This window comes from Oryctolagus cuniculus, chromosome 9, assembly GCF_964237555.1.
Source record: "Oryctolagus cuniculus chromosome 9, mOryCun1.1, whole genome shotgun sequence".
Lineage (NCBI taxonomy): Eukaryota > Metazoa > Chordata > Mammalia > Lagomorpha > Leporidae > Oryctolagus > Oryctolagus cuniculus.
In genome coordinates, this window is record NC_091440.1 from 3,713,885 (window position 1) to 3,735,731 (window position 21,847).

The 21,847-nt window shown below is 47.1% G+C and overlaps 1 protein-coding gene across 7 annotated transcripts in view; it reads right to left on the reverse strand.

Annotated features, from left to right (window-relative positions):
* Positions 1-21,847, reverse strand: part of MYO16 (myosin XVI) — a 697,134-nt gene that overhangs the window by 365,250 nt on the left and 310,037 nt on the right. For all 7 annotated transcript variants that reach the window (XM_070048580.1, XM_051849982.2, XM_051849978.2 and 4 more), the window contains 2 exons: positions 17,978-18,102; positions 6,261-6,386 (listed from right to left, as the gene is read on the reverse strand). In XM_070048580.1, coding sequence (XP_069904681.1) covers positions 6,261-6,386; positions 17,978-18,102 — 251 coding nt within the window. The remainder of the gene's footprint in view (positions 1-6,260; positions 6,387-17,977; positions 18,103-21,847) is intronic.

The following is a 21,847-nucleotide window of genomic DNA, read 5'->3' on the forward strand; positions in this document are numbered from 1 at the left end:
AAATACATAAATCTTTAAAAAAAGAAAATGTATTTAAGCTGAAATTTCAATTTACATAAATTAGTGCATATAGACTTCAGTTATTCTTTGGATAGCTGTATTTATTTTAGTTTGGCTAAATTCATCAAAATGGACTCCTTGATAGTCCTTTGTTTGTTTGTTTTAAAGATTTTATTTATTTATTTGAAAGTCAGAATTACACAGAGAGAGAGAAGGAGAGGCAGAGAGAGAGAGAGAGAGAGAGAGATATCTTCCATCTGCTGGTTCACTTCCCAATTGGCCATGACGGTCAGAGCTGTGCCAGTCTGAAGCCAGGAGCCAGGAACCAGGAGTTTCCTCCAGGTCTGCCCATCAGGGTGCAGGGCCCCAAGGACTTGGGCCATCTTCTATTGCTTTCCCAGGCCATAGCAGAGAGCTGGATCGGAAGTGGAGCAGTCAGGTCTTGAACCAGCACCCATATGGAATGCCTGCACTGCAGGCAGCAGCTTTACCCACTATACCACAGCTCCAGCCCCAGTCCTTTTGTATTTTAAAAAAAATATTATTTGAAAGGCAGAGAGTGAGAGCGAGAGAGACAAGAGTGAGAGTGAGAGCGAGAGCGAGAGAGAGAGAGAAATAGGGAGGGAGAAGACATCTTCCATCTGCTGGTTCACCCCCAGAATGGCCAGTCGCCAGGTGTGGGTCAGGCTGAAGCCAGGAGCCAGGGACTCTGTGTCTCCCATGTGGGTAGCAGAGCCCATGCACTTGGACCACTACCCGTGGCCTTCCCAGATGCATGATCAGGAAAGCACATCAGAAGCAGAGTAGCCGGGAGGAACAAGAACCAGCACTCTGATACGGACCCCAACACTGCAACAGGAGCTCAACCAACCGCACCACAAACCCCGCCCCTGAAAGTGCCTTCCTAAAAGTCTCTCTTTAAAGAAGTTTTAAAATAGCAGCAGGTGTTTTGTCCAGCAATCAAGTCGTGGCTTGGGACGTACGCAAGCCATAAAGTACCTGGTTCACATCCTCGCTCTTCTGTTTCCTATCTAGCCCCTGCAAATGTGCACCCTGGGAGGCATCCGGTGATGGTTCAAATACCTGGGTCCTTGCCACCCCTGTTGAAGACCTGGGTTGAGCTCCACACTCGTAGCTTCGGTCTGACCCAGCTTGGGTTACTGTGGGTATTTGGGGAAGATCGGAAGATCTGTCTTTATGCCCATCTCGCTATTTTTCTGCCTTTCAAAGTTATAGAACGAAATAATTTTTAAAGCTTAAAAATAGCACTGAATGGTTGGGACAAATGGCTTGTGTTAATTTCCTAAAAGGGTATTATAATGTCAAAGGTCCTGGGGAATCAGAATGTGGACATCCCACTTGAATCACACACATCTGGGCTCAGTGGTGCTTGTTCTACACGATGATGCTAACAAGTAAGTGTTACATGTTTCAGATGTAGGAACCAACATTTGATCAGTTACTGGGATTATGATTGTTCTGCCTTCGTCCTGCAAAATGAATGCTTCCCAAATCCTGCAGTGTCCCACATGACTGTCCTCGTGTTTTGTCCCTGAAACACTCACCCTTTATGTCCACACAGCAAACCTCATTCACTCAGCTGCTGGCCGCCCCTCGTCAGACCCCTTGGAAGGAAGCTGTCTGCTACGCGCTTGTCTTAGTCTGATTCTGTGAATGGGCAATTTATACAGAACGGGATTTATTTCTCATGGCTTTTTTTGGAGATTGGGAAGAACAAGGTCAAGGGACAAGGAAGGAGGTTAGGGCTTGGTCTCTCTGCTTCCAAAATGGTCACTTGCAAGCTGCACTCTGGGGAGGGGAGGGCATCACGTACTAGTGGGAGAAGGGCTGGGAGGGACAGCCATGTCCACAAGTGTTCGTAAGGGAGGAGAGCTCTCATGACCAAACACCATCTACTCATGCTGCTGCAGTGAGAATTAAGTTGCCAACATGTGAGTATCGGAGTGGGGGGGGGAACATTCAGACCGCAGCATCAACCAAATAAGGCATTGCTTACAGTATTTTGCCCTTGGCTGAAATTCCTTTGCAAGAGGCCTGACTTTGCTGAGTCACCCATCTGGGGTCTCTCATCAGGCCCTGTCTGATGCTGGGCTTCCCTTGGGTATTTCCGGAAGGATTCCCACGCAGACTCACGGGGTGTGCTCGCTCGCCCACGCTTCATGTGCTAATCCCGTGCTCCCCTGATGAAAGATAGCATCTACCAAACTAGCAATGCAGCGATTCTCTCACTGAGTGGTAACTGAGTGACTCTCTGTGGCAGGTGCTGGGATAGACTGGCAAGCCACTCAGATGCACCTGCACTCACTTCTCACCGTCTAGAGGGAGACAGGACAAGCGAACACACAAGTACAAGTCGAGATAAGGTTCCAACAGAATGCAGAAGGGTACAGGCAGAAAAGCGTCTCACGTGTCTGCCACCAGTCAGGGAAGGCAGCCAGTGAGTGACAGCTCAGCGTGGCCCTCCAGGGCCAGTGGAATGGGCTGAGCAGGACTTGGTTCCCAGAATTTATGCAGTTATTTAAAACTGGAGGTCTTGTGCTAATGGATGATAGATTTGTTTCATGGGTTAGGCGTGGGGACTTAATCTAATCGTGACCTTGGGTAGGTGGGAGGTCTTCAGGTCGCTGAGGGCTTGTCCTTGGAAGGTGGTCCTATAGGTGGGGCTGTTTATGAGAGCTGCCCAGCTCTCGTGTTTCTCTTTCTGCTTCCCGGCTCAACTTCTGACCGTTCCTCTGCACTTGCTCCCCCACTGCTGGCTTCTGAGACACAGAGGAAGGCAGTGCCAAGTCTTGAACTGTGAACTTGCAAACTGAGAGCCACAAGAACACTTTTCACGTAGCGCTTGTCAGGTGTTGAAGTAGCAACGGGCTGACTCCTACAGAAACTTAGCACCAGAGAAGTGAGGGTCGTCTCTGTTAACCACAGCGGATGTGTCAGACACCTGGGGCTGATTTCCTGTGGAAGGCTGGAAGAGCCTGGAGGCGCAGGCTAGGGAAAGTCTGGGAAGTTATGGGTGATTCTGATGAGGGCTCGAAGATGGGAATGCTCACAGAAGTGGGGACAGGAGAGGCCTTGCTGGTGAGGCTGCAGATGCAAACGTGGATCTACCGGGAACCGGACCAAAGGCCACCCTGGCTGCACCGTGGTAGGGAATCTGGCTGTAGTTAGTGTCCCTGTTCTGAGGTTTTGTGGGAGGCTGAACATAAAGTTGTGGTCTGGTTTGTCTGGCAAAGGATATTTCAAGGCTGCAAAGTGTCCAGGCTACAGCCTGGGTGTTCTTGGCCACTGCTAGCAAGGTTCACAGTGAGTATCAGGAGCAGAAGGGAACAGAGCAGAAAAATATGGAGAATTCTGCCAGGCCAGGGAAGGCAGGTAGGAAGGGTGTCCTCTGGATCGAATGCAGAGATTATTTATTTATTTATTTATTTTTAATTAGGGAAATAGAAGGAGGCAGGGGAAAGAGAGATATCTTCCATCCATTGATTCAGTCTCCAAAGGCCCACAACAGCCAGGGGAAGTCCAGGTAAACTCCAGGAGCCACCAGTTCAGTGAGGGCCTCCCCGGGGCGTGGCTAGGACTCCAGTGTTGAGCAAACATCTGTGCTTTCCAAGGTGCGCGTCGCCGGGAAGTTGAAAAGTAGCAGGAGAGCAGGGACTGATATGGAAGGCAGGTATGCCGAGAGGGCACCTGCCCACTTAGCCCAGTGCCACCCGCACACACCAGGAATCCTTTGCTAAAGAGATTAGTTCAGATAACACGTCCAAAAGCACCTTCCACAGTGCCCTTCCCATCACAGGCCCAGAAGGGCTCAGAAGGGCGGAATTGCTTCCAGAAAGCACAGGGCCAGCCCTGGATTCTCTCTTGCTGGCAAAGTTCTCAGAGCCCACTCTGCAGCTTTGACTCAAGTGGGCCCAGTTATGGCTCCTGCTGGCAGCAAACCTTGGCCTGGTCCGCTTATTGCTGACTTTGTAGGCATGAAGATTGCAAGAGTTACAGTATCACGGGGTTTCTACCTGGATTTCCAAGGAAGGCCTGAGAGGCCACACAAAGTTGTGTGTAGGCGTGGATCCCCTACAGAGTGATGTGCAGGAAGGCTGTGAGAGTGGAACTATAGAGGAAACCCCAGACAAACAGAGGTGCCAGCAACGTGAGCCATGCACCCAGGAAACAGCAAGAAGCAGGCCGGGCAAGCCCCGGACCTCAGCATGCAACATGAAGGGGCAGCGTGTGGGCAGTGATCAGTGGAGCCATGGAGGCCTCCACCTGGAAGTCAAAGAATGTTCTGGACACGTCAGGGGTCCAGACAGAGATTGGTTGCAGGAGGGGAGTCACTGCAAATAAGACAATGCAACGTGGGATTGCGGGTTTGGAGCTGTAGCAGAGTCCCCCCGGGGCAACGTCTAGTGGAGCTGCAGAGACGACTCTACCCTGTGGGAGGTGAAGCACGGGCTGTGACCAGCACAGCCACAGGAAGGAGGCAGCCCAGGCCAGCGGGGGCCCAGCCTCCACCATGGAGGGCCCAGGAGGCCGCACATGGAACGTTAGAACTTACGATGGCTCAAGCCCCGGTCACCCACACGGGAGATCTGGGTTGAGTTCCTGGCTCCTGGCTTCAGATCACTCAGCCCTGGATGTCGCCAACATTTGGGGAGTGTACAGAAGATCTTTATCTTTCTCTCTCTGTCGCTATGTCTTCTGAATTAATAAAAATGAATGAACAACCATAAAAAAATGTATGTTACTTGGAAAGACTTTCACCAATTAATAAACTTTTTAAAAATATCGGAAATGCATATGTTTCTAGTCTTTCATCAGCTGCACACTTCGGATTTTATGACAGATATTTTGTATAGTAGTCATTGTCCAAGATATTTAACTTATTAGAAATTCACTGGGTGCGATTTTTACCCCAAGCTAATATTTCAAAATCAACAGGTTTAGTTTGTGTCTCTGTGAACATGCATAATTGAGTTTTGTTTATACAATTACTAAGACTTTCTCTAGCATGAAATATTACTCAGAGTTTCAGAATTAGAATTTCATATTAATAAATTATTTTCAACATTGCCTTGTTAAGTTCTCCCACATAAATCATTTAAGAGTTCTCTTCTCCTCCATGATTTAACGTGCCCAGTGAGAAATCCACATATGCAGGCACAACTCATTTATTAGCCACACAGACGGAAATCGAGTCAGACAAAGAGATTTGCTGCTCATCCTACACTCATTACACCTGCTGAGTGTAGGAAACACACAGAACTTTTCCTGTCTGGTAAAATTATAAGAGTATAAGGACTATACTACGTCAAGAAAACCATATGTATTGTATTCTATGAAGAGTGTTCATAAATTTGAATTCTTTCTCTAATGATTTTGCTACAATATCCGGAGGCATGAAGAATATACAATTTTTAAAAGATTTATTTATTTATTTGAAAGCCAGAGTAACACAGGAGAGGCAGAGAGAGAGAGAGAGAGGTCTTCCATCCGCTGGTTCACTCTCCAATTGGCCACAATGGCCAGAGCTGTGCCAATCCAAAGTCAGGAGCCAGGAGCCTCCACTGGGTCTCCCACATGGGTGCAGAGGCCTAAGGCCTAGGGCCATATTCTATTGCCTTCCCAGGCCATAGCAGGGAGCCGGATCCGAAGTGGAGCAGCGGGGTCTCGAACCGACGTCCATGTGGGATGCTGGCACTGCAGGAGTCGGCTTTACCGCTATGCCACCACACCGGCCCCAGAATATACAATTTTATGTCCTGTTGCTAAAGGAACTATTTTATAATATATATTTGTTTAGTAAGATGATGCCTTTTAATACAGTGGTGGTGTTTCCCTGGCAGTTAAGATACTTCTGTCCCACACAGGAGCTCCCGGATCTAGTCCCAGCTCCGACATGACTTCAGCTTTCTGCTAATGCAGACCCTGGGAGGCAGCAGTGGGGGCTCAAGTAGTCAGTCCTTGGCATCCACCTGGGCGACCCGGGCCAACCTCCTGGTTCCCAGCCTCAGCCTGCCCCAGCCTGGCTGTTGTGGGCATTTGAGGAATAATCCAGTGGATGGGGACTCTGTCTCTTTTCTGTATCTTTTGGTGTATGTTTTGCTTCTCAAAAAACCAAAATTAAATTTTTTAAAAGTCAAGCTTAATAATGATTCATATATGATTTGAAATTAGTTATTGATTCTGAAGCAATTTTTATTGATGGAAATGTTTTTCGAAAATAATTCGGTGAATCTCTTTACCTGGCCGAACTTGGCAGCCACGTGGAGGGGTGTGCAGTGCTGGTCATCCACTGTGTGGAGGTCACCACCGTGCTCCAGGATCAGCGAAGCCACCTCCTTGTAGCCACTGGCACAGGCCATGTGCAGCTGCAATGCAGAGAAACCTGGTGACTGAACCTTAGATGCAACAGTGGCATCCGTGCAGTTCACTCAGTGACTTAAGAGAGCTACCGAGAAAAACACTGGACCTAGAGGAAAGAAACCATGAAACAAAAGGCTGGAATGCAGTTCTATTTACTTGGTACAAGTGGGTATCATTACCTTTTATGAAAGAAATGTGGTTTATTGCTTTCCTTCTGTTTCTTATACTGTGCATTTTTCATGTAACTCCTACCCATTCCTTTCCACTATAATTGACTGTTAAAATGGAAAATGTAACAATCCATTAGTTTTCCATTCTTTGCCCAAAGGTCAAAAGTACCGACTAGCTATAATCTTCCAGACACTGTGCATGCTGTTATGGGACAGAAATTGAAAGATAAAGGCAGGACATGTGTCTGTACATGCCAAAGATACAGGACCGTTAGGATTAGTTCATCCCGGATGGCTCTAAAAGGATCATGCAGTCACCATGTAACACTCCCAGTCCACTTTCTAGCGGAATCCAGTGAGGCCTGAGGAACCATATGATGAGGTCAGGGTTTCGAGAAGTTTTCATATTGGGAAATTCTTCGTTTCTGAGTAAGCTATCATCACAGCCAACCCTAAGTTACCAAGCATCTGCACCGTTTATTTCATGAACATAAAAATAATAAGAAACTACCAGGAAAGGAAAAAGAAAAAATGAAGTTGTAAAATCAAAGAAATCGTCTAGGTTTGAGGCATGGAATTTTTTGGCTCTCTTTCTTGCTGTCTTCGTTGCAAAGCTAAAGTCATAGTAAATTTTAAAAGGCTGATTAAATGTATATATTCTGATAAAATTGAGCATAAATGTGCTTTTCTACCTTCAGACTTCATTATGTTATACAATCTACAGTGTTTGCTTACATATTTATCACACTCTCAACAACCTTAGGACAATATATCCATATAATTGAGGGCATATACCACAAGACACTAAGTGTCAACATTCGCGTTTCCCTAGGTCGCTATATAAAGAATTCATCTCACAATAGTTGAATTCTAGGAAATACTCCCAAGGATGGCACCTACACTGTTATGTGATAAAATATATTTTTATATACTTGATGTTTTAGAGAAGTAAATTTTTACTTGCTTCCAGATTTATTCTACATGATGTGACTAATCAGTAAATGACTGGCAGGTTGCTCTGTGCCACATGCAATGATACGTGAATTTAAGAAGAGTTTCATTTCTAGTACGAAACCAGAGCTGTAAAACTGAAGCACGAATGCGGTGATTAGTTGGCAATGGATAGAAACAGGACCAAGTCTCCAATCCTAGTTGATTTGCTGGGCATCCAGCCAAGGTTGAGTTCCACCATTTGGAACCCAGCCCCGCCCTCAGACGGCCACCTCCCCCCCAGCTCAGGAGGAAACAGAAGCAGGAGAGCCCGGCTCACCAGGAAAGCTGTCCAAAGCATCAGCCACCAGCGACATCTGCAGAGGCCGGCAAACTGCGTTGCAGGTACCCTCGTCACAAAACCAGCAAGGGGCTGGCACTGTGATGCAGTGGGTGGAGCTGCGGCCTGCAATGCCGGCATCCAATATGCTCCAGTTCATGCCCCAGCTGCTCCACTTCCAGTACAGCTCCCTGCTACTGTGTCTGGGAGAGCAGTGGAAGGCGGCCCAAGGGTTAGGGCCCCTACACCCGTGTGGGAGACCTGGAAGAAGCTCCTGGCTCCAGGCTTCCTCTGGGGCCACTGTGGCCATTCGGGGAGTGAACCAGCAGATGGAAAATCTTTCTGTCCCCCTCTGTCTCTGTAGCGCTGATTTCCAAAATGTTTTCAATAAAAACAAACAAACAACAACAAAACTCTAAAGGAACATTTCAGCTTCATTATAAGAGATAACAATTTAAAAAAAAAATCATCATGATCAAGTATCCACAGCAAAGAGCTTGTCCCTGGATTCCATTGACAGTTTCTTTTTTTTTTTTTTTTTTGACAGGCAGAGTGGACAGTGAGAGAGAGAGAGAGACAGAGAGAAAGGTCTTCCTTTGCCGTTGGTTCACCCTCCAATGGCCGCCGCGGCCAGCGTACTGCGCTGATCTGAAGCCAGGAGCCAGGTGCTTCCCCTGGTCTCCCATGGGGTGCAGGGCCCAAGCACCTGGGCCATCCTCCACTGCACTCCCTGGCCACAGCAGAGAGCTGGCCTGGAAGAGGGGCAACCGGGACAGAATCCGGTGTGCCAGCACCACAGAGGATTAGCCTATTGAGCCACGGCGCCGGCCAGCAGTCAGTTTCTAAGGTCATAAAGCAAAGGAGCAGACATCATGGGGTATAGTTTCTCACCACTAAAGCCAATAAAACTTAGATTTTTTTTTTAATTGTGTTCTGAAATGGAACTTACTGTCTATCCCTTGTGCTGAGTGGCTGAAAGATGCCAGGTGCCCAGGTTTGACAGGAAGCATCACAGTGGTGTCTCAGCTTACTGCTCTCCTGCGGCCTCGAGGGTCTTGTGGGAAACACAGGGGAGGGTCTGGCTTCTGCCTGAGCTAGCAGCAGCCCGTCTGGAAGCACTGGGGCGACTCCACAGACACCAGTTGGAACAGCTGTCAGCTACTTCTTCTAATCCTACAACTTCTGTGCGATTAGTACCTTGATTTTGCAGATGGAGAACTGTGATTTGGTCAGTGTAGCGAACAGACCCAAGGAAGCAGTGCCGTGAGACCCGAGGTCACATTTTTCCGCATTTTCTTGTTCTCAGATTGGAAACAGGAGAGTTGATACTGAGGTGGCCAGGCCACTAACACTAAAAAAAATCAATGCTCCTAGCACATCTTGCATTAATCCCATCAGTAATTGTTTTCATATAAAACTTTTGTCTTCCTGTTAAGTCTCCCTGACCCCACACCTAACCTTGTATTCCATCTCCGCCTCTGGAGCAGGTGCACCACTTCTGTGCTGGCTTCAATGCCCTGGGCACAGTGCCAGCGTGGGCACAGACTCACTTGTTCAATGTGGTATGTCAACTCCTGGCTTCGTTCACCAAGCCAGCCTGTAGTTCTGGCCTGTCTCAGACAGGAAAGCACAGGAGAGTCTGAGACTCCACCTTGGCTGTCAAAGTCCACTCCAGCAGGGAAGCTGTCTAAAATTTTCTCTGCTCTCAAGCTCAAGGTGATTTAGGGCCTGGCCAGAGGCAGCTGACTCAGTCCCAAGAAAGGCTACTCACTTCTGATCCTGTATAAGGACATATTTTTTAACCCCATCAAGTGAAAGCTAAGAAAGCTATACCCATTTCACACCTCACTACCTCACCTTCCAGCAAACAGTTTATTTCATTTGATGGCAGCTTCCATTGCTAGAAATCAAATTAGCAGTAGGGTACTACCGACAGTTATCTTGAGTTAAAGGTGTGTGATTTTTCTCAAATAAATGATAGTCCTAATATTTGGAAGAAATCTTGTCTAACACAAAAGCTATAAAAATAAAAAGAAGCTTCAGTGATCATGTGTTTAGATGTAGTTTCTCAGCTGAATCAACTGTTCTGACAAAGTGTAACCTAAACAGAGGACGACACATCACCGCTCAGCCCTCACGTGGCCCTGTCTCACTTTAGCATTTTAAAGGTGACGTGTTCTTGGTTCTTTAAAAAATCAACTCAAAATCCAGAGAAGTTTTTCTAACTATAAATTAGCTTATATCTATTTTTCAGAATGAAAAAATGTATAAAATACAAGAACAATTTAAAAATAGCTTACAGTTACACTCCCATCGAAACTGCTTTTCACATGCCGGTTATTTATTTCTATTAACCATGCAACTCATTTTATCAAATTAAGATCTTCAAACAACTCAACAGCAAGGAAATAAATAACTCAATTTAGAAATGAAAAAAGGACCTGAACACACATTTGTCAAAAGATGATGTATCAATGGCAACAGTTTTATGAAAAATGCCCACTATTCCTCCTCATTAGGGAAATGCAAATTAAAGCCACAGTATCACCTGGCTCCAGCTAGAATGGAGTGTTGGTGAGGAAGCAGAGGAAAGGGGACTGTTGTTGGGAATGTAAATTAGGATCTGTGAAATGGTATGGAGGTTCCTTTAAAAAAAATCTAGAATTACCAAATCCCCCAGCAGTACCACTACTGGGTATGTATCCGAAAGACTTGTCCTTCGGGTCCAAGGGCTTTCTGCACTCCATGTTCACTGCAGAGCACTGTTCACAACAGCCAGCCTAAGGGTCCATCGGCATACGAATGGATAAAGAAAATGCAGTATTAACACGTTATAGAATGTATTCAGGCTAGAAAAAGAAGGAAATCCTTCCATTTGTGACAGCCTGGGTGAAACTGGATGGAGGATATGACACTAAACGAAATGCCAGGAAAAGAAAGACAAATGCTACAGTGTCTCACTTACGGGTAAAATCTGAAAAAGTCGAGTTCATGGCAACAGAGACTAGAGTGATGGTTGCCAGAGTCTGGGTGGTGGAGGAGAGCAGGACAGGAATAGGGAATCGCTGGACAAAGGGTACAAGTCTCAGCTAGACAGGAGGAATAGCTTTGGAGACCTATCGCACAGGCAGGTCACCACAGCCACTGATAACCTGGTAAATAACTCAAAGCAACTAAGAGAGTAAATTCAAACGTCGCATCACAATAGACGACGTTGGCAGGGTGATGGTCCCATTGATTAGCTTGATTCAGCCATCCATACGGCAAAGCATCACACTTGACTCCATCAATGTACTGAACTGTGACTTTCTGCCAATTATGATGGTGCAAATACAAAGAGATCCATGAATCCAAGACTTATTTTACTTAAATATGTCAAACATGTCCCTGCTATCTGACTTGAGCACAGGAAGGCTCGCCTCGGCAGCGAGCTCACTGCGTACCAGCTGGGCAGTGGGCTGAGGGGCTGGGTGGCTCTGTCTCCTTGCACCTGCTCTTCCTACAGTGTGGCACTACTGTGCCCAACGTGAGACAATGAGGACTCAGCAAGTGCAGGAAACCAGCTAACGCCACAGCCTGGACATGATGGGGCCGTGCGCAGGGACTGAGGTCTGCCCGGCCACTTCCCCACGGTGCTGTCTTCTACACGTCTTTCAGGAACACATCAAAAACCCTTTTGGTTGTTGTTGTTACTCATAAGTGCCTCTCAGGGCCTTCTGATCCTCAGATGCTGCACACTGTTCCGGTTCTGGATGCGCGCTGCCCCACGCCCGTGCCGCCCCACGCCCGTGCCGCAGCTGGCTTCATCCATCCACGCCCCATCCAGCTGTGCCTGAGAGAACCCATTTTCACAGATCCTTAGCTTTTCTGGTCTTCACTATTAGTTGTCTATGAAACGATTACAGATTCATTTGCATTGCTTTAGTTCCCAACAGTGGGAAGGATGCTCCTATTTTCATGGATTTACAGGCCAGTTGTATTCTTCCTTTTGTGAACAGACTCTTGCTGTTGCTTCATTTTCCACTAAGAGATGGCCAATTTTTATTTCTATGAATTCTGCATATTTTAAAGATTAAAAGTTCAGAAAGTGGCCGGCGCCGCGGCTCACTAGGCTAATCCTCCGCCTAGCGGCGCCAGCACACCGGGTTCTAGTCCCGGTTGGGGCGCCGGATCCTGTCCCGGTTGCCCCTCTTCCAGGCCAGCTCTCTGCTATGGCCCGGGAGTGCAGTGGAGGATGGCCCAAGTGCTTGGGCCCTGCACCCCATGGGAGACCAGGAGAAGCACCTGGCTCCTGCCATCGGATCAGCGCGGTGCGCTGGCCGCAGCGCGCCGGCCGCGGCAGCCATTGGAGGGTGAACCAACGGCAAAGGAAGACCTTTCTCTCTGTCTCTCTCTCTCTCACTGTCCACTCTGCCTGTCAAAAAAAAAAAAAAAGTTCAGAAAGCCTCCTATACTCATTATTCTCCTCTCAATTTTGCTCATTGTTTAGTGCAAAATGTTAATTTTGATTTCCGTTGTGGTCAACGACTTCAGTATTTCTCCTGGGGTCTTCTCCTCCTACTGTTACATCAGTGGGGCCTTTGACACCTGCGCGTGAGACTTTCCTGAACACCTCACTTGGAAGTCAGGTGTTGCTTTCCAATCACGTACTTTTACACTTGTATATCATCTTTTCAAGAACATCTGTGTATAAACCATAAAATATTCCCCAGCTGGCTTTGGCCACATTCAAGTCTGAAGATCTTGCCACAGCTAGGGCCACATTTTGACAACAGCTGTGCTAAGCATACATGAAAATCAACCTGGAAGACCCGCCACTCCGTGTGTTCTAGGGTTGTTCAGGACTTTGACCACTAACTACAGGTGTCTGATGACACACACGCTCCGTATGCATGTGGTACCTGAGGTATGACGAGAACATGCAGCCTATCCCACAGTGGCACCACATGCATACGGCTTCCATGGATTTTCAACTCTACCTCCAGACCAAGACACTGAAGATGAGGGGAGAGAAAGTTCTGGGTGGTCCCTGCAGAGGAAGAACACAGTGGGAGGGGCGGAGCCACTGTCGCTCCGTGTGGGCTGGTGCAGGTGTGAGCTCCCCCTTGGAGAAAGCCAACGGGCACAGACGGCTGTTGGTCTCCTCTGGTGTGCAGGCTGGGGAGCTGGGGATACGCTGGGGCCCAGGTGCACCACGGCTTCACAGGGAAAAGGCTCTGGAGGTTTTCCTGGGGAGTCGCTGTGCCGTTTCTGCTCCTATTTTAGGGGTTGCAGGAAGCGGCAAGGGCAGCATCTGGAGCTGCCCGAGCTCCTGCGAGCTGAGCATGTGTCAAGGGCCTTTTGGAAGAGCTGCACCCACCCAGGCCTGGTGCAGACCGAGTTGCCCATGATGGGGTGGATGGGTGGCAGCTGAAGAGCTGGCTAATCCTCACAAGAAGAGCCCACTTCTCCCCAGAGGGCACGGTCCCCTCTCAAGTAAGGCCAAGCACAAGCCTCCTCGCCCTCACTGTGTCTGCTCAGGCCCACTCCCCTCCTTCAGCCTCAGAGGGGCCGGGTAAGGGAGCGGGTGGAGGAGACGCGGCAGGAGGCAGGGAGCGAACCGCCTCCACTCCCCTTTCTGTGGGCTCCCGACCTCGTCCAGCACAGAGCAGGGAGGTTTCACATTTGATGGAAATCAGGATCCTAACACCCGGGCCCAGGTCTGGATGGCATTCAGAGGTTTGGGGATCCCATGTAGAATGCTGCTACTTCGATATTTTTCTGACCCTTTGCTGCAATTTAGCAAATTCCTCAATGATGACCACAGGCAGCTGTGCCATGGTGATAGCATCAAAAGAAATCACACTATTTTCATATCATATTACTGCTGCAGCACGGTCTCAAAATACCTCAAAAGACCAACACTGTCTTGAAACCATGACAATTATGACATCTGTGGCTCAGAACGGGAATGAGGAATTGTGGGACACCATTAGGGACCACAAATTTAATTTTCACGTTAACGATCGCTAGGCCTCGGCATCATTGGTTTTCTTTGTAATCCTGGGAATCATTTTTTAAAATTACATTCACAACATCATTCTGATGAGGGACCACAGGCTGCACCAGCTGGCCGAGGGAGTGAGGCACAACAAGGTCGCTACCCCTCACTTAAACTGGGAGTTTTCATTGCTACTCATATATCAGACCAGACGTTCTAATCTCTAAATTGAGGTTGTGCTTTGTCACATAAAATGACCGTAAAAGCTCAATTCTCTACAAATGACTAAAAAATTAATGGCACTTGCTAGCCAGAAGAATGGGATGAACCAGCACTATGAAAGCAGAAAGGGAAATAAAAATAAAATGGATCTTTGCATCCCCTGTCCTTTCCCAACAAGCTGAGTAAATGAGTCGCAAAGTAACAGGGAAAATTCTGTGATGCAACAGCAAAGAAACGGAATTTTCAAAATGTTTATGTCAGCTATTACACTAATATTTTCATAGTGTTTACACACTCAAATTCAGGGACTGACTGCCATATGTTCTATAACACGACATTTTAAAAACTGTATCCTCGTTGAGGTTTCGTTTGAGAAAAATATTAGCATACACTAAGGGAACTTCTTTTTTTTATTATTTTTTGACAGGCAGAGTGGACAGTGAGAGAGAGAGACAGAGAGAAAGGTCTTCCTTTGCTGTTGGTTCACCCTCCAATGGCCGCCGCGGCCAGCGCACTGCAGCCAACGCACCTCGCTGATCTGAAGGCAGGAGCCAGGTGCTTCTTCTGGTCTCCCATGGGGTGCAGGGCCCAAGCACCTGGGCCATCCTCCACTGCACTCCCTGGCCACAGCAGAGAGCTGGCCTGGAAGAGGGGCAACCGGGACAGAATCCAGCGCCCCGACCGGGACTAGAACCCGGTGTGCCGGCACTGCTAGGCGGAGGATTAGCCTAGTGAGCCGCGGTGCCGGCTAAGGGAACTTCTAAACACTAGCTGTGGTGCATTTGGTGATATTATTGCGCCTCTAATAGAGGAGAAGGCAGCATAAAAAACACTTTTCCAGAAGTTCTCTCCTTGGAGCCTTTTCTTGGTAGTTTCATCTTTTGCAACTAACAATTTAACAATGGGAATTTCCGTCTAATTGTGAAATACAACTGATGTTCCAAGCAAGAATACAGAAATTGATCCATGAACAACAGTCACTGCTTATCTCCAACAATAGACAGAAAAACACAACACACTGTGCACCTTGCCGAAAGGCAAACTCTGGCCGACGGCAGCCATGAACATACACACGCTCACCAACCCCAACACAGGAATCAAACTAACCTGCCACTTGCTAAGTGCTGTGGTCCTCAACCCTGGCACAGCCTGTTTGCTGTGACTGTCTTGGTTAAAGCTCAGACACGGTCATCAGTAAATGTCTGCAACATTTACGCTTTACGTTCAATAAAAAGTCACAAGGATGTCAAAATTAAAGATGGTTGAAAACGACAGCAATCTACTCTCTGTATGGATTCTTTCAATAGCTTGTCTACTGAAGAGCGCGAGTTTATTTAGCTGTGACCGAAGCACATAGGCTGTGTTCATTCAGCACTGACTAAAATCACACACAGAGTGACGATATCTGCTGATACACATAGAGTGACGGTATCTGCTGATACGAAGGAGGCGGCTCTACTCTTTCTCTGATGTGCTGGGCTTCATCATTGCATGCGATGATTCTGCTAAACAGCTCCCTTCCGTCCAGCTCGGGACCCTCCCAGGCCACGGAAACCTCCTTCCAGGAGGAAACAAGCAGCCAGCTGCCAAGTCAGTAATCCAGCAGCCACTCCCAGTCTCCACTGACTTCACCTCCTTCTTCCTCTCACTCGGCTCTGAGGCCAGAGGATTCCCTGGGACCACCTCCTGCCCCAGCCTTATTCGCTCCTTGCTTTCCAGCCTGGATGCGCCCCTTCTCCCTCGTCTCCCGGCTTATTCCTTAAATCCCCTTTCCCTCAGCATCAGTTTGGCTATGTGTCCGGGATCACGGCTCTCAATAGCCTATAGATGCTCTTGCTCCCCAAAATCTTTCTCCAGTCTAGATGGCTCCTGAGATCCAGACTCCAATATCCAACTGCAGACTCAACAGCCCATTAAGACGGCCGAGACGCCCTTCCAACAGAGCATTTCCAAGATGAATCCAATCTTTCCTGCTCCAAGCTCGATGTGCCATCGGCTCTCTCTGGCTCGTTGGATGGCAGCCCCCACACACTGCTAGTTTAAGCAGGGAGTACTTGGAGTCATTCTGGAATCTTCTCTTCATCTCCGTCACACACCCATCAGGAAACCCCACCGATCTCTTAAGACAGCCTCAAGTTACCAATTCTCCCCCACTTAAGTCTCCAACCCCTCTGTGCAGGCCACGTGACCAAACGCCAGGGTTGTTGGAAAAGCTCCTCTCTGAGCTCCCAGCTACTCCCCAACCACAGGGGCTCCTTAAGAGAGGAGCTGCTCGGCCGGCGCCGCGGCTCACTAGGCTAATCCTCTGCCTAGCGGCGCTGGCACACCAGGTTCTAGTCCCGGTCGGGGCGCCAGATTCTGTCCCGGTTGCCCCTCTTCCAGGCCAGCTCTCTGCTGTGGCCAGGGAGTGCAGTGGAGGATGGCCCAGGTGTTTGGGCCCTGCACCCCATGGGAGACCAGGAAAAGCACCTGGCTCCTGGCTCCTGCCATCGGATTGGCGCAGTGCGCCGGCTGCAGCGCGCCAGCCGCGGTGGCCATTGGAGGGTGAACCAACGGCAAAGGAAGACCTTTCTCTCTGTCTCTCTCTCTCTCACTGTCCACTCTGCCTGTCAAAAAAAAAAAAAAAAAAAAAAAAAAAAAAAAAAAAAAAGAGAGGAGCTGCTCAAGGAGGAAGCCTTTCACCACGGCAGTACGCCTGTGCACTCCTCTCTCGGGGACTCTCCGGTGCAGCACCGGCACACGCGGAGGGCACTGGTGCTCTCTCCTTTGCGTGTGCCACGACTGACACACATGACAGACCCGCTCCTTTATGGCATCCGTCACCCACCTTCCTCACCGAATGTGAATCCACATGAGGATCGTGTGGCTTTGCTCACTACGCTGCAGACTGCACATGGGACACAGTTTTCCTCAGTAAATTAGACCACATGCCACTTAAAATCGTTTTTTTAAACATACCTTAATTATTTAGACTTACATTTTTAATTTATAAATATGTCTTAGAAGACAAAATTTGGAGGACTATGTAAAATTTTATAGTATTTTGAAACCCACAAAAGTTTTTAATTGCATTCTTTTAAATTTTGTCTTCCAAAATCAACATTTAGGAAGAGAATTCCACCTAGAGGTCTCATGGCACTACCCTGGACTTAAATGGTCTAAAATGTGTCCGATCTCCTGGAAACGTTCCTGATGAGGTAGCTCTAATCCACTTGGTTAGGTCGCTTTCTTCATCAGCTGTCCTCAACCTCACCCCGTGTTTTTGCCACTGGAGAAACTGAACCACTGATCCCAACCACTTCTATAAAACCCACATTTCAGAATTCCATACTTCCTTTTGCTCTTCCATTTGACCAATCATCACCTCTTCCCCAAGTCTTAAGACATTTCTTAACTAATTTTAACCTGGGCATACCCAGTCTAGGTAAATGTTATACTTCAACAGGACAAAATGTTCTTATTTTGATGATTAAACATTAGATTATATTGAAAATTAGTAAAACAAATTCATCTAATTTTAATTAAATGCAACAATACTTGAGAGTAACAGGGTAGTGACAAGAGTTTTCTTCAGTTTACAAACTAACTCACCAGAGCAACCTATACTTTGTTCTGCTTAAAACTACAATGAAAGACTTTCCCTGTAAGTTTCATCCTGAAAATCACATGGACCAAATAAAGCATAAAAAGTATTTTCAATGTGTTAGAAAAGCACACACGGAAAAAACCATATCAACATATAAACACTGGTTGTCCTACAGGACTGGCAAAAGTATTACACATTTTCTTTGCGTATGTACATGCTGTCCAAAATTTCTGCAGTGAATATCCATTACGTTGGTGATAAGAAAAAAAAGAAGCATTACTTAGATGTGAATTATACCCAACTCCAAGCTTTAGAAACCAAACTAACTTCTCTGCTAACCAAGGTCTACGTCAAATGCGCTAACTTACCAGGGTTACTCCCTCCTCGTTCTTCTCATTGACGTTCCCTCCTGATGACAAGAAGTGCTTGACGTCTGTTAACATACTCAGCGGCCTCTGCAGCTTCATCTGGCGCAGCGAGGTCAGGTCCACCCCTGGGGGGACAAAGGGCGTTGAGACCAAACACAGGGAAGCCCCGGCACTAAAGGTCAGGGCCAGAGCCCTGCTTCCTGGGATAATCTTTCCATATTCCTCTCTGAATATGAAGCCCCTTCCACCTTGACTCTCCTTCTCAGCATGAATAATTCCCCATTCAGACATCCTAATTGGATTATAGTCTTTGAAGGAAGAAAGACTTATGTCTTTTTTTTTTTTTTTTTGACAGGCAGAGTGGACAATGAGAGACAGAGACAGAGAGAAAGGTCTTCCTTTGCCATTGGTTCACCCTCCAATGGTCGCCACGGCTGGTGCGCTGCAGCCAGCGCACCGCGCTGATCCGATAGCAGGAGCCAGGTGCTTCTCCTGGTCTCCCATGGGGTGCAGGGCCCAAGCACTTGGGCCATCCTCCACTGCACTCCCTGGCCACAGCAGAGAGCTGGCCTGGAAGAGGGGCAACCAGGACAGAATCCAGCACCCCAACCGGGACTAGAACCCGGTGTGCTGGCGCCGGAAGGCGGAGGATTAGCCTAGTGAGCCGCGGCACCGGCCAACTTATGTCTTGTTATACCCTCAGATGTGATATGATGCCTTAGACCAGGTAGGTGCTCAGTGAATACCCATTTTAGCACACGACATCGACATACACTACTCAAAGTCTAAGTACATTGAGTTGAAGATACAGTTTCTGTTCTGTATGATTTTCCTGGACCAAACAGTTGATCCTAAAAGCAATGTGGCATACCAGAACAGAAATATGACCTTAATGGATAAACTGGCGGTATCTGAATAAGGTCTGTAGGTTACCAATATTGACTGTACTGTATTTCATCCAGTATCAAGCATGGTACTCAGGTTAACATCAGTTTTGATGAATGTGGCATGCCTTTGTAGTGTTAGAATACAGTGGAGTTCTGTGAAGGGTATTTGGGAACTCTCTATATTACCTTCGAGGCTTTCCTGTACATCTAAAGTGATTTCAAATGGGATGCGCATTGTGGTCATGGTTTGAGATGCCCACATTCTCTATCGGAGTTCTGGTCCGCATCCCTGCTACTCTGCTTCCAACCCAACTTCCTCTACCATACCTGAGAAGGCAGCGGATGATGGCCCAAGTACTCGGGTTCTGGCTACCCACATGGAAGACCCAGGCTCCTGAATTCAGCCAGGCCCACTCCTGGCTATTGTGGGCATATGGGAAATGAACCAGATGATAGAAGATACCTACCTATCCTCTCTCTCTCTCTCTCTCACTCTGTTATTCTGCCTTTCAAGTAAACCAATCTTTTAAAAATTTAAAAATAATTTTTAAGTATTATTTAATAATTATTTAAAAATAATTTTTAAAAGGATGCACCCACTGAGTATTTTGTTAGAGAAGACAAATAACACTGAGTGAAGAACTCAGTCTTTCTCAACTGAGGTGGGTGATTCACTCATGAAAGACCCGGGTCTACTTACATTTATATGCAACATTTATTTAAATGTGAACTCTCTGTAGTAGCTGGCATCCTTCTAATGATGTATACCCTATTTCTTGCATTGTTGGTTCTGGGACAAGATAGATATGTGTAAGGGGGAAATAATTCCACCTTTTCCCAGAGAAAGTGATGATGATATAATGAGGGTGATGGTGATGACAGTGGTGGGAGTGGGGATGGTGGTAACGATGGTAGGGGTGACAACAATGAATGATGCTTTCTCCCTCTTAGCAAGTTTTTTTTTTTTTTTTTTTTTTTTTTAATGAACCAGCAGCCATTATTCTGAGCACTTCCCACATCTTATCTGACTGAGTCCTGGTTGCAAACACTGACAAAGCCTGGCACAGTGGACCAGAGTGAAAACCCAGAAGTGATGGTCTCAGATGTGCCTGGCCTGTGGTTGACTTCGGCACAGTTTTCAACCTGCCTGGGCTTCAATCCCCTCAGCCACTCAGATAACGACACAGATCCCCAAGGAATGGAGCTGCCTCTGTGACACAGACCCGGAAGCATGCCGCCCTCCTGCTGTCATCTTTTCCCTCGGGCACTGTCCACTTGCCCCACCACACAGCACATCCTCTGCGTCATTCTAGAGCCAACCTGCCTGGGCTTAGGATTGTGCCTGTTAATGATGACCTGCGCCCACGTGGGCAGGTGCCTCTGTTTCTTTACTGGCCAAATGGGGCCATTCTTCCCTTATTTTCTATGAAGACGAGTTAAGGCATAAACACAAATGAAATCCTATTGGGTTCACAGTGAGCATTCAGTAAAGGAGAGCTGTGATTTTTCATCAGCCTTCCGGCACATGGATTACATGCGATGCACGCAGGTGTGGTTTTCTTTGCAATGGAGAGCCAACGAGCAACCAAGCAAGAAATGCAATATGCAAATAATGCAGTTTCTTCAAATACTCTGCTCAAAAGTCTGAAATAGGAACACGGGGACCACCCCCCGCTTCTGAATCACCACGGAAGATCTCCCTTGAGGTCTGTTATGGAGAAGGCAAACTGCCATGCCATTCTTGCTTTGACGATAACGGGGTTTGACCTGAGATTTCATTCTGAGGAATATTACTTCTCAGGCGTCGGCACTGAATTCTGCATGCGGAAGCAGCGGAAGAACGTGATGGTGCCCTACCTTACGGTCACATTATTTTGTCAAATTTTAGAACATTGTAACATTTACGGAAGGTGAATGTTTCCTTTAGAGGATTAGTTAAGTATGCAATTAAAGTTGAGTGATAAAAACTAAACAGGGATCAATGACTAAAACACAGATGCAAACCCAGATACGCCCTCCTTCACTGCACTCTGGCTGACAGTGCACTGTATCACAAGAACAAACCGCTTCCAGTTCCCGTTGCGGACACTCCAGGGGAGGTGAGGACATTGCAGCCTATGACTCCAAAACCCAACTTTAAACCAAACACTACACCAATTAAAATGCGATGTGACTTTGAGATTTGTGTCATATTTTTCAGGAAAGAAGCACAACTCTCTTTTTGATGACACCATTCAACAGAAATTCTTTCTCTTCATTGTCAGACAAACTAAACCCCTCCTGGATAGAGCTAACCAAGACAATTATAACCCATATTTAGTCTATTTTGTAGAGGAGAATGGACCAATTACACATTTTAAAAAGAAATATTTTAATTATTACACTATCATCTGAAAATAAATTTAACATAAGCTTAGATTTATTATTTTGATGAGAATTGGCTCCTCTTAATTTAAAGGGAAAGAAACAAAATGATTTACCCAACATTCACAAATCATCGCATGGTCTCCTACTGTCACTGCCTGATTACGTTTGAGAATATCCATAAATGCGTCTGCAAAGCTGAAATGACTTTAACCCCTCAAGTCAGCCTGAACTCTCTCAGCCTTCCCGATCCATCCCTCGTAGCTAAGAAATCTGAGTTCTGTGCTGCACTCTGTCCAGGGCTTCTCTGCACTCCGTCATGGTGGACGTACGACTGTGCTGGGTGCACACTGGGAAATGTCTCTCCTCCCTTCCCTGGGTTTAGGAGGACATCACCACACGCCTCCTGCACTGCTCTCTGAGCACCACACCACGCCAGGATCACAGGCTGCCACGGCTCTTCACCTAAGGCTTGGAGTAACTCACTTCTCTGAAGCCTTCTGCTCACTCTTGGGGAAAATCACTTCCTTCCACTCTGTTGTGTTTTAATGTCCGTGAGCACTTTGGTTTCACTCACTACGATAGGTTACTGCATCATCACTTGGAGATACATAAAATA